The sequence below is a fragment of the Lissotriton vulgaris genome, chromosome 7 (assembly GCF_964263255.1).
Source record: "Lissotriton vulgaris chromosome 7, aLisVul1.2, whole genome shotgun sequence".
Taxonomy (NCBI): domain Eukaryota; kingdom Metazoa; phylum Chordata; class Amphibia; order Caudata; family Salamandridae; genus Lissotriton; species Lissotriton vulgaris.
This window is the reverse complement of record NC_141695.1, coordinates 892,856,533-892,870,355: the sequence shown is the minus strand read 5'-3', so window position 1 is coordinate 892,870,355 and position 13,823 is coordinate 892,856,533. Positions and strand designations below refer to the sequence as shown.

The 13,823-nt window shown below is 43.9% G+C and overlaps 1 protein-coding gene across 2 annotated transcripts in view; it reads right to left on the bottom strand.

Moving 5' to 3' along the window:
* Positions 1–637: 637 nt before the first annotated feature.
* The window catches only part of CAMK2A (calcium/calmodulin dependent protein kinase II alpha), a 586,451-nt gene continuing 573,265 nt past the window's right edge, over positions 638–13,823 (bottom strand). For both annotated transcript variants that reach the window (XM_086931308.1, XM_086931309.1), the window contains 2 exons: positions 9,523–9,617; positions 638–870 (listed from right to left, as the gene is read on the bottom strand). In XM_086931308.1, the coding sequence (XP_086787434.1) occupies positions 638–870; positions 9,523–9,617 (328 nt within the window). The remainder of the gene's footprint in view (positions 871–9,522; positions 9,618–13,823) is intronic.

The window sequence follows — 13,823 nt, the reverse complement described above, 5'->3', positions numbered from 1 at the left end:
AAGTGGGTTATCACTCAATCACAATTACAATATGTAAACCAACTCAACAATATGGAGTGGGAAAAAAGCTGCTAAACTGATCTTTGGTCTTAAGGGTAGATGATAAAAGGTGACCATCATTTAGAAAGAGTCAACAGCGAGAAATACAGACCAAGACTTTGAAAGTGTGGATTGGCAAATTGAGGTGGGACATAGGCATGTACATCTATAAAAAGCACCCAAGCAATTCAAGGGCAAAACTTTAGGCAGTGAAAACAAACTCTTTGCTTTGAGAGCACACAGGTGCTGAGATCAAGATAAAAAACAGACACATTAGGCATGGGTAGCATAAAATCACGTTGTTGCTAAGAAAGAAAAGCAAGGGCAAAAATATTGTCTCCTAGTAATTGCAGTTGGAATCAAAAATCCTAAATGAATGAAGAAATGCATGGAGCAGACACTGGGGAACAATCATTCAGTGAAAGTAAAGGTAAAGCTAAAAAGCTAGGAGAGTCTGTTGTCAAATGTAAGTATAGAATGGGTAGCTATGTTAAATCTAGAGATTAAACGGCATCTATGTATCTTCAGATTTCCCACCACCCTTATTTAACAGGCGCCAAATGGATGAGGGACCTAAGGGGGAGTCACGGGAAGCTCCTTACTGCGGCAGGACGGATGGGCCGCCAGACCTGTGGAAGTGAACGATTTGCCATTTGCCATCCCGGCGGTGCCAGATGCGGGTCTCCTCGGACTGCGCTGTGCGTGGTACTCCCCCGGCATCGATGTACTGAGTGATGCGGATGTAGGCGATACAAGCTGACTCGTCTCCCATCAGATGAATATGGGGATTCAGGATAGTGGTATGCACTGGTTTGCTGTTTCGGGACCACACTGTAGATAGAAAAGGATAGAGTGAGTAGAGGGATATGAGAGAAGCAGACATGTTGCTTCTATTACTGCATGTTACCTCAATTTCCACTTGATGATTGTGTAACAGGAAGTGTTTCAGTTGAGAGTAGTGGGTGGGAGACTCATATTTAGACTCTAGACCTAGCCATGAACACTAGAGAGCGCCCAGCCTTGTAAGAGCCCTCTAAGGAAAGATACACACTGGCAGACTCTAACTAGCTCACTGACTGGCTGGCTCACCTGCTGGCTCACTCATTAGCAGTAACTGGATCACAGACATACACACAAACACACACACACACACACACACACACACACACAAACAGACACATACACTGACATGCACACAAACACACAGAAGTCTCACTCTCTCTTACTGAGCTACTTGCCCTCACACAATGACTGAGAATCCATAAATCATTCAATCACTCCCTCAGGAATATTCACTCAGCCATTAAATAAATAATTTATGCAGTCCCATTCACTTGGTTGACCACTCATTCACACTAATGTTGGCATTCATTCATTAACTGCCTGCTCTTAAAAAATGAAACATAAATGTTAACTTTTTTTTTTTTGAACGCATCCCCTTTTTATTTAGGGAAAACGGGCTGCATTTAAAAAACAAAGATTGCTTTAATTAAAAGCATCACAGATATGGTGGTTTGCTGTTACCTACCTCATTAATATTCATGAGGTAGGCCAATTTGTGACCCATTACGAATCACTAATGAAACTCAAAAGTGTTTCATACATTAGGAATAGCAATTTCCTAATTGCGATTCACAAAAATATCTGAAGTAGGAAATCGCTATTTCTAACTTTTGTACATCTGGCTCTTAGTTTGTTGTCCAGGTTGCAGGAAAAGATTTAGGGCAATCAATTACAGAGCTGGAAAGACATCCAAGAGTGTTTGCCACTGATAATTTGAGGTACGATATATTACAGAAAGAAGATTTTCAGGTGAAATCAATTGTAGATCATCAAATTCATTGTTTTATAATATGAATTAATTTAGCTCTGTCACCACACAACCTTCACTGGGAACAGCTTTGACTTGGGGCCGGCAATGCTCAGATCTCCAGCATCTACTGGTGAGTTTACTAAAAGGCAAGGTACTGCGCCTATTACTAAACATTGAGGGCCTCATTTATCAGGACCTACCGGCAATTTAGCATCGCCAGGATAACTCTTTTTTGACGTTCTGGTGGCATAATGTGCCACTGGCATATTTATAAGGCCACATATAGCCATGTTACGTGGCTTATCATGGCCTTATAAATATGTGCCCCTTTCACACAGAAAACTATGTGAAAGGAGCTTTCCATGGGTGTTGTGGCGGCCCCAGCAACAGCCATGGCTTTTTTACACTGAAATCGTGAGTGTGAGGCAGCACCAAAAACTTACACTTCCCCAGGGGAGGTGTAAGGGAGACACAACGAGGAGAAATATCTTTATTTCTCCTCGTTTTTTCTCTCTCTATGTGTGCTGCATTCTGCAGCACAAATAGAAAGAGGAAAAACCCTCTTATGATTGTTTTTGTGCAGGAAGGTTTTCCTTCCTGCACAAAATTATCATCACCGCAACGCAGGAACCCTTGCACTATGGTGCAAAGCTGCCTGCGTTGGCACACAACAGCTTATTATGCGCCGGCGCATGGGAAAAGGACAGGGATGTGCTGTATATAATAGCTACAGGCAGCTCACTTCTGCCCTTTTCTTTTGCCGTAGGGCAGCACAGCAGCAAGGCTTGCTGCGCTGCACTACAGCAAAAAAAAACATAAATGAGGCCCTCAGTGATAACCCTGCCTCAGGGAGGTGTTGATAGGTTCATCCAAAAAAGGGGTGATAGAAGCGCTGTTGTCTTTTAGCAAAAGGGCAGGGATCAGGTCTCAGCAATGGATGAGGGGTTTTAAACTAGCTATAGAGTTGATTACTTTGCTTTGTGTGATCTCTTTGAAAGTTAACATCAGATAATTTTAGGATTAGTGACATTAGACATAAGCCATTAATCTAGAAAGAGAAGAGGATGTCAATATTTTTGATTTTCAACAGAGAAGAAACATCTTTTATTTTCTCTGTTGCAAATTTGCAATAGGGCAGGGCAAAAATCTAGATCAACAAATTTGGATGAGGCAAATAGTAGTCTTTTACTTTTCCTTTGTCTGGAATTAAGCAACAAGAGCTAATTAAAAAAGAATTGAAAAGAGACATTAGGGAATCGAACGTCTATTTGTCCTTAAAAATGTGTGCATTTTTCTTCAAATTATGAGCCTTTTGTCTATGGGGACCTTCTGAAAGTTTGAATGTGAAAATGAACTGTAAGCAAATTTAAAGTAGGCACTATATTTAGGGAAAATATGCTAATAATTGTTTAAGAAGAGGAAAAAATGACCTGTTGCCTAAATGGTCCCTGCTACACATTATACAATGTAGTCTTTTCTGTAGTCCATAAAATAACAGATGAGCAGATATTAATGTTCCCTACGAATTACAGATGGTGGCTGAGCTAGAGACTATTTAAGCAGGACAGTCCATCAACCAAAACATCACAAGGATGAAGCAGTTGACTTTGTAAAAGATGTGTGGAGAACAAGGAAACGTAAAGTAGAGAGATTTGGAAATCCCAGAACTGGCAAAGAATATCAAGTAAAGCATTAAATAAGACCGAAAAGGAAGTGTTCAGCCCACTCTTACTATCTTGAGCTGTATCAATTATCTTCAGACCACTTGTCAGCCACTTTCCATGCTTTCCTCTATCCCTCTAGAACAGCATTTTCTCTGCCAGCCTTCTTTACACTTACTGCTACTGACAATCTTGTACCATGGGTAATTGTTCCCTGAGTGACAGTTACTCCTGAGAGAACAATAAAGGCCAGCTCTTCACACCTTCTTAACTTGCACTATATGATAAAACGTTGTTACTGATCTGCATGTTACACAGTTCATGAATGGCGGAACATGGTACATTTTCCCCATTTATCTACCGCCTAGCACTGCAAACACGCTTGCAAAATGATGCCAGATTTACACTGGATGAGTTTTGCGTTTATTGAACATGAAATTTCACTCGCAAAAAATTAACTAATTGTATTAAAACAATATTTTTTAATGTTACATGTGAGCAAATCCTCTCAAATTAAGCATATTTTAATATGCAACATAATCTAATCATACATTTTTGACCTTGCTCATTGTTTTTGTATTGCATTATAGCACCTGTATAGTGCTTACCCATACAGATGGTGATGGAGCAAATATTCGCACGAAATGCGACTTGTGTGTATTCAGTCCTCTCGACATAACGTTAAAATATTAATCAACATGTTTTGTCCTATTAATATTGCATTACATGACATCTAAGTGAGGCTTGCATATGTGCTTTTACTAACGATAATCCGCTTGCATTAATATGGCCGCTGCTACGCGGGATTTCTTACTGCGCATGCGTCTGTCACACTCCCGTGACATGACGTACTTTCTGCATTGGAGGGAATCTTTCGCTTCTGCGCACTAGAACCAAGATGGCTGCTCTATGTCCTCACATGCAAGAAGCTTGCACCGCTGCTTTTGCCAAGCTGTTCGTTCTGCTTAACTCTAATGCAATAGTTAAATATAAAATAATGGGAATAGAGTAGAGATAAGTGGTATACAGTACATTCATTTATTCTGTGTTCTAAAACTGTTTCTTTTCTATTTTTCATCTATCGTAATCTTTGGGCCTGGGAGGTGCTATTACTCCATCTTGAAAACCCACACTGCGCATGTCAAACTCCAGAAGGAGCTTAAGTCTTTCACAATTGAACCAAAGCCAAGATTTCATCACACTAGAGGATGCGCCTGGGAACCTGACTTGATGACCCCAAGTGGAAGACAAACTGTTAACATTGTATTTCTATAAGAACATCCATTGTTGGGTGGAATAAAGATGCATGAGATTGATGGGCGGGAACGTTAATAGAATATTCAGGAGAAAAGTTTAATTTTAGTATGGTGTGATGACCTCTCCTCATTCTTTTGTCCAATCAAAATTGGGGATCCTTACACTAGCAACATTGGGGGGTGGTACACTGTCCTGGAAAATAGTATAACTAGAGTAGGCTTAGTTAGTTAATTTGTCCGAATAGCTGACCTGTCACTGACCTAACGCACTCAATAGGTGATCGGGAGCAGAGGTGCTGGCGGAGCCCTCTGTCAGAAGGTTCAAAACCCAGATCGGGGTTTGAGAGCTGAAGTGCTGGCGAAGCACTTTGTCGGAGAAATCGATAACTCTTATCGGGTTCTGCCTGTTAGCTGCAGAGAGGGAGTAACGCAGGCGTTGCAACTCTAACTGCGGGTGCTGGTCTTAGCCCTTGTTGGTCCTGTCTTGATCCAATTTGACTTTACCTGTCCTGATTCCAATTTGCACCTGCTTGCCTTCATGGTGCCTGCACTTTCGGGTTTCTGTCCTTTAAACTGACCCGTGGCCAGGGTTAGTTCTTCACACCATTCTAGGTAAATATTCAATGTGGGTATGTCATTATATTGCTTCCTTCTCTCTTTACCCCCTTAATGTCAAATGTGTAAAGACTGCTTTATAAAAACTCTGAATATTTTCATTCTAATCGTTATTTTCCTAATGGAGAATTTTCTATTGTTCAATGCTTGGATTATGACATTTTAAAGATTTTAGGTAAAGAGTCTAAACCTTTCCCGAATTTTGGTTATTTTATGAGTGCAAATGTTCTTATTCTACCTATTATTCTAACACCTTTGATCCCTTAGGACTTTAGGTACCGATGACGAAGATTGGTAACATAATGGTATAGGTCCTTAATGAAGTTTATAAATCACTGATTACAGTAAGTGCATGGGTTACCTGATTAAACTCACGATAAATGATGTTGTTTTATGGGCCCAGGTGAGTATGGTAATCTGAGTCGGGTGATTTGCGTGCTCTATCAATGGCAAGCCACACTGGATAGGGTGTGTGTTGGGAGAGTGTTGTTTTTGCTTTAACTCTATATGGGAAATGTTGTCACACCTGATGACCAACGAAGTGCGGTTATTGTGTTAAGGGACACAGCGCCTAGCGGTGAGATGAGGGAGAGTTTGTGAGAGACAGACCATAGGGGCAGCGGGGTGCTATGTGCCCGTAGACCAAAAAGGGGGCTAATGAGAGAAGTGAAATGTGTAATCCACTGTTGAAAATGTAGAAGAATACCAAAGGGGCAAGATTTGGAATTCAAGATAGTCTTATGCTGAATAAATGCACCCCATGAAGGTATATTGGATGTAGAGAAGCAATTAAGGCGTGCAACCTTAGTGGAAACTACACAAACATTAAAATGCCCAGATTCCACCTACCCATCCTAGGCCAACAGGAAGACAAAATCTGACCAGGGGTTCATGCCTGAAGGCTACCTCAAACTCAAAGCTGGGCAAGCACCAGTCAGGTGAGCCCTAGTCAGATCATAGCTCCAATCATAGTTTGAAGGGAACCCTGCACATGCGAGGGGGAGAGACGAAGCACTTGGTAGGTTCCTGCATAAGAGAAAATCAGCTTGCCTTATCTTACCTTCCTGTTCCTACCCCTACATGTGCATCCAATACATTTCATGGATTCTTAAGACCCTTTTATAGTTTACATAATGAGGCAACCTCCAGACAATCTAGAATTTCCACCCAGCTCAACTATCACTCTCATAGTAAATGTGATTTTTGGTTAAAAAAAGAGACAATGTAATAAATTATGACTCAGTTCCATTTTTTGGATTAGGACAGCAGCATGGCACCAATTTGGTAGTTCTTAAATTGCTCAATCTTAGCCCAGCCTTTCTCCGACCTGTGTGCCATGTGAACAACATTTTGTATATATGTTTCAAAAAGTTAATTTCCGTTCCAAGCCATTTTGTCGGGAATACTTCCATACTACTCCCTTCTCATTAACACTGCTCTCACCACTAGCCAGAGGACTTTATGCTGTTGAAAAACAACAGCAGTAGGCGATAGGTGTCATTTCCTGTCCTGGGTAACTCCTAATTCCACCCCTCTGAATGCTGGCTTCATGGGGCAGAGTGTGCTGACTGAGTCCATTGAATTATTAATATTATTTTTTGTCATTTGTAAAGCACACAGCTACCCATTGGGTTTCCCGGCGCTAAACCCTGCAAGGAGCTCCTGAAGACACTACCTTTAGAAGAGCCATGTTTTTAAAAGTTTGTGGAACTGCATTACAGAAGTGTAGTTTCTCATATACTGAGGCTGGGCATTCCATAGTTTTGTACCTAAATATGTGAAAGAATGTCCGCCCAAACGTAGACAGTGTACTATGGGCATACAGTATCGCCCCTGGTTGGCGGATCTTACGTCTCGGGAAGGAATAGAAGGAGAGACCAGCTCTTGAATATATTTCGGGCCAAGCCCTGCCTTAGCTTTAAACAAAAAGCAGAGGGCTTTGAATTGTACTCTTTTTCCAATTGGTAGCCAGTGCAGCTTTCGGAGAATGGGGGAGGCCGCAGTCCTACTCAAAAGTCGAGCAAGAAGCCTAGCCGCAGAATTTTGCGCCACCTGAAGATTTCCATAATGTAGTCTTGAAAGAGTAAGGACCTGAATTAATGATCTCTTTGCTGAGTGAGGAATAATCCAACTAATTTTCCTTACCCACTTCATAACTGCAAAGCAGGAAGATGCTACTATGGTAGCTTGGGGGTGCATAGACTGGGCTTCATCTAACCAGAAGCCCAGTTTTTTCACTTTGGGAGAAGGAGTGGGTACAGAGCCTAAGGAACCAGGCCAGTGCTCCAGACCCCACAGTTGAGGATTTCTACCCATGATCAGTTTTGTCACTGTTCAATTTAAGCAGATTGCCATCCATCCAGGTGGCAATCTGCTTAAGACAATATTAATTGTCTCAGTATGGTGCTTCTGAGAGGATGACAGCGAAAAGATAATTTGGGTGGCATCCACATACAAGAATAATGTGCTGCAGCAGCTCTCCACCACATTTGCTAATGAACGAATATAAAGCTTAAATAGCAAGAGACTTAGTGCAGAACCCCGAGGAACTCCTGAGGAGAGGGTACAGGGCTCTGATCGAGAATATGACGAAAATACTTGGAAAGATCTTGATTTCAGAAATTCGATCAGCCACGCGAGGGCGGTGCCCTCACGGACAATTGACCTCAGTCTCTCCATCAGGATAGCGTGAGGCACTGTGTCGAATTTCGTTGTGTGCCCTGCATTTCAAAATGCGATGCAGCGCACGCTATGAAATTCGTTTTATTCATTTAATTGTTTACTTACTTGCAATCATCCATATTCCGGTGTTTACTACCCCCCCACCCTGCCCCTCCCCCGCCCGCCTTTCCACCCCACGGAACTCCCTCCATGGGCCGCAACTGGTTTGGCTTCCAACTCAAAGGTTTCTCTCCAAAGTCTTTCCAAGCCTTTGCATTTTTTCTTCTCTAGATAGAGTGTGCTATTAAACCAAGGAGCCGGCGAATGTATTCTATTTGAAGTTTTAGCCATGGAAGGAAGAGAGAATTCTAAGGCCTCCTTAATCCAGCTATCCACTAAAAGATGGTCAATGTCAATACATTGAGCTAGATTAGGTTTAGATTTATGAAGTGTGCCGTTAAACACCGGGACATGTAATTTGCACTAGTTCCTAAACTTGGCTTTAGGTTTAGTAGAGCAAGAAGTGAATTGATGAGGTTTCTTAATTAAAAAAAAGGAACGGCCAAGTGGTCCGACAAAATGAGTTGAATCGGAGCTGTTGTGGAAAGACCATACAGGTTGGAAAAGATGGGGTCCAACTGGTGACACGCCTCATGAGGAATACTGCACCTCTAGTCGGCTTTAATGTCACTCCTGATCACTGAGGCACACCATCTGTGCATTTGTCGTGTAGAGAACATGTACATTTAATAACACATTTTGGGTTTACTATTCACTGCTCTCTCCAGATACCAGTGTAGCATACACCGATGATGCTGAAATGGTGATATTTACTTTTTGCCTGCAAAGTTTAGCCAAGTTCACAAACTTTGCCTTCACAAAGGTTGCAAAAAAGTTTCACAAAACTATGCCCATCAGCGAACATTTTTGTAAAATGGCAATAATTTGCAGAATGATTTTTGCAAAGAATATTATATAAAATGTAAATGTATTGTACAGCAATCATGTTGTTTATTTCCTATTTCACATATTTTGCAGAATTCACAATAGACTAGAATGGCATATTCCTACTAAATTGAACGGTGTGAAACCATATTAAAAGGCATAATCATTGCTCGCAAAAACTGTTTTCCAGTTCGTTAAACTACTCAATTGACATGTTCTCATGATGTGATTAATAAAAAAAATCACTGAACGCAAACTGCCTCTATGGAGCTTATTATTATATTACAGAATAGTGAAACAGCGTTCCGGTTAACGGTTTGGAGAATTATCCCAGCTTTCAAGTCATCGATGTTAAAATGTTCTACTAATATCACATCCACTCTTTTCTTTTCCTTTTAGTTATCATGACACCAGATGGCGCTGTAGGAGCACACAGCATGGCTCATGGTTGGCAGTTACAAAAATGTGCAGCTACATTGTAGGTAACAAATATGAGACAAGCATTCACTGGAGAGAGTAATGAGTCACTTACAATTTTCAAAGTAGAATCGATGGAAATCCAGCCCTTCTACCAGGTTCCCCAGAGCTTCTGGTTCAAACGCTGTCACTCCAGGATCACACATCTTACTGCGAGAGAGGAAGAGAAACAAGAGGAGACATGAGTGAGGTAAAGAAGGCGGGGCGGACACAGAAGTGGCAATGGAGATTGTTGTGGTGGAAGAAGATAAAGATGAGGGGCCTTATTTATGAGCCCTTGCGACACATTTACGCTACGTTGCGTCCCTTTTTGTGACGCTGCGGTAGTGTAAATAATGCCTCACGTTGCGCCATATTTCGAAGTGACGCATCTAGGCAGATGTGTCAAATGGAAACCCCTGCACTACATTATACATACATCAAGTTTAGTGTATGCAGGGTGGCCCCGCAAGATAGGGTCATTCGAGTGGCGCAGTGAAATCTTACAGATTTCACTGCGACACTCCTAGGACGCCAAGGTATCAAAACATGGCAGGTGTAAAGGTGACGCAGGCTCAAAGGACACATTGCTGGAGTTGTGTCCACTTGTGCACGTACAGATACGTCAATAATACTGACGTATCTGTAACTTCTTGCAACAGAATGCTCCGTACTGTAAATAAAGCGCATCCATGGTGTCGCAAGGAGGGCGCACTGAAAAGTGTTGCATCGCTGCTTTGTTGCAGCGATGCAACACTTCTCATAAATAAGACCCGAGGTGAAGAGAGAAGGGTGGCTCAATGGTTAGAGCAGGCAGACCTCGATGCAGAGCTCTGGCCAGGGACCAGGGTTTGATTCCTGCCCCGGCGGGTCTCGGGCTCATTAATTCCCCTGACCGGATATTCTCGCCTCAGTGCCTATTCTGATCATGGGTCCCACGCTGCAACTCTGGGCAATAGCTTGCTTAGTCTCCACAACGGCCCCCACAATGCAAGGGATGCCTGGTCTGCACCATGGGGGTGCCCAGGAGTGGACACTTCACAGGGAAAGCCAGGAAGGGTTCCCTTGCGGTATTCGTACAAGCGCCGGGAAACCCACTGCGGGTAGCTGTGCGCTATACAAGTACAAAAAACAAACAAAAACATTTACAAAGCACTCAAGAGAGAAGGAGTAAAGCGTTGAGGGTCGACATGAGGATTAGCTATAGGAGAAGATGGAAACAGTGGGGATTATGGAGGTCGGGGGTCGGGAGGGTATGAGAAGAAAGCTAGTATTATCAGACAGGTGAACTGTATAAGTGCCGGCTGAGTGATGAGCTGTGATAGAACTTGCAGAGACAAGATTGACAAGCGCAAGTCTAAACGAGCGCGCACTTAGGACCCGGCCCCCCGGCCCCCGCCCCCACCTTGCCTAGAGTTCCTGGCGGCCGGTCAGCCCAACCATTGGGGTGGCCGGCGGTGTAAGTCCTTCCGGAGTATCCGGTGACGCGTTTCCGGTGGGGCAGAGGGCGGGGACTTGGGACCTATTTAGGTCCCTGGGGCAGTGACCTCTGCCTCTTCGCCCTCTGTGACACCGGACCGGTTGCTGGTCGCGGAAGCGTCCCCTCCACTTTCCGCCTTTTCAGTTAAAGCACTCGCAAGCATTCGCCTTCCAGGGCTTCAATCTGACATCCGCACTAGACTACTGAAGGACTGCTTATTGGCCAGGCCATTCATGTGACGTGACTGCTTCTTAGCCAGGTCATTCCATCCATTGATTGCTTGTTTACAGTTGGTTTGTTACTACTGGATGACGAGAAAGCAAACTGAGTTAAAAGGTCACCTGTGATGTATGCTGAGACCTGTAACCTTTGGTTGCCGCCACAGCAGGGCCAACTCGGCCTTCTATCCATCAGATGTTCTTAATTAAGTGCCACAAAACACGATTAGAGGAATACATGTTATTCGAAACAAAGAGAGACTGCATACAAAACAATATGAAACACTATATAAAGACCAGATATTAATATTCTTCTAATAACTATTCTTCCTCTTCTTCTCATCATTATTAAGAAGGATATTGTGATTAGAATAAGAATACACTGTTGAGTATTTCAACCTCGGGGTCAAATAATAACAAGAGAGTATGGAGTTGGAGGGTCTGGCTGGAGATTGACGCAGGGTCTGGTTGCTTGAGTAGTGCTTTACTTCAATTTTTTATATTTTGATGTGTTGTTTTTGAGTGCTTCAACTTCTGAAATATGATTTCAAAGATGTTCGAAACAGAGCATGGTCCCTGATTTGCTGGAAAGAGTGGTCTAATGTGTGTTAAAAAGAGTTCTCAATATATTTTCTGTCCTCAAACAGAGCAGTGAGAGTGAATGACCAGCTAAGAGGGAGTAAAGAAGACCTAACAATTGCTCAAGGTTATTGTTGGTCACAATATAATCAAGGAAACTACTCCTTGTGCCCATCTTGGGAAGAATCAGAAAGCTACAATTAGGGTGAATTCACTAAAACATTCGAGCCTTGGTGCCCCAAAATGAACTCTGGTAGGAATAGGGTCCTTGAAAATATGGAGAGATTTGTGCTGCATACTTGTAAGAAAGGACTTTAAGATTTAGGTTAAAAACTCCTTGTCCAGAATACCCTTTAGAATAAAGATTATGATCAAATGCCCATTTCTTGGATTGCATGTCTGTGGCTTTTTGAGTTCTAAGGCTACCTCACACAAATTGTACAGATGTCTTCAAACATAATACGAGCCCCCCCCCCTGTTTTCAGACAAATGTCACAATATGGCGTGGCGGTGGTTATTTCGCACAAACATAATACACTATCTGTTCGTATTTAGTAACTTAGGGGGGGAGCGAAACTCGCAGTTCTAGGGACTTAGGTGGCACGGCAAGGAACTCCAGTGACAGTAGAGTCGTGTTGAATAATAAAGCCCCCTGTTTCACAATAAAAGGGTTACCAATAGATCCCCTTATCTATGCGTGTGCACTGCGTGGCTTTGCTTGACTGAGCCCCATGAATCATGGCAGGCTGGGTCAGCCCGAACCCGGGAGGTCATAATTACCATGGAGAAGCCATGTATCACATTACTACGGTACCTGGCGGAACCCGCTAGGATCATAGTTTGGACACTGGGGGGTCATGACTCACAATGGTAATGATTTTAACACAATACTGTGTCCGACTGAACGTGTGGGTGGTATTTCTGCGCGACAAAGCCGTACAACTCACACTGTGCCTGGTGGAATACTGAGGCTGTATGATAACACTGTGCCTGGGGGCGTCAGTTCACGGGTTTGGACCACTTCTACCAATATCTTTACTAGGCGTACCCAGGGTCGAATTGCGTTTGAACCCTGTATTTCCGTGCTGCACGGACAGAACCATGTGTATTAACATTGTGCCTGGGAGCAGTGCTGTATGATAGCACAGCGCCTCACTGTCAGGCAGAGTCCTGTGGGATACTATTGTGCTTGGCAAAGTCCAGTATGTTGCCAACACGCCTGCATACCAGATGGGGACCGGTGTATGAAGACTATGCCTTAGTGCCCCTTGGGGTCCGGCGTGACAACTCTGCCTCACTGGCCGGTGCCGGCCGGCATGATTAGACGTTGTCTGGTGGAGTCAGGTATGATAGCACTGCGTGTGTATACCTAGAACTTGACAAACCAGCGGTGCGATTATAGTAGCGCATCCTTTATGTTTGCGTGACACAGGCCAGGCCTCGCCATTTAAGGGTCGGGAGAACCCTGGCACTCTACTCCAGCAGATGCTTCAGTTTGCAGGGGCCGCACAAAAATTTTGCGCTAACGAACCGACAGCCTCAGGGCGTTCTTTTAGAATTGGGGCAGCTGCTCTGGCGGCAGGGCGGGACCAGCATCTGGCACCGGGACGAAACTGGGGTGCGGGTGGTCAGCTTGTTTTGCCACATGTCGAGTCTGGGTGACTGGTGCACAATGGTTACGATTTCGTCATGACTATGCCTGAATTTGCTATTTTTCCCCTATGCATTAGTGTGCCCTGTCGAGGTGAAAGAGTCACTGGAGAGCCTGGCGGTCAAGGAGGCGCTGCTGAAAGAGTATGCCTGTCGGGCAAGGGTCTTTCAAATGGGCGGAATGTCATGGTCGGGCAAGAGACCACGCAGGGCGGAGGGCCCCATATGCAGCCAGGAGCCAGGAGGGTCTCGTTGATCCAACCCATGGGGATGGGCCAAGTCGAGCTCAGAGAAGGGCCGCTTGCGTCGCATTCGCACCGAATGAATGTTGGTGAGTTGAGGTATCACAAGGAAGGGCCCGGAGCGCGGCCAAGAGCCTGGAATGGCTCGAGGGAGGCGGCTCAGGGGGAATGGGCCGGGTTGTGCTCAGTGAAGGGCCGCCTGTGCCAT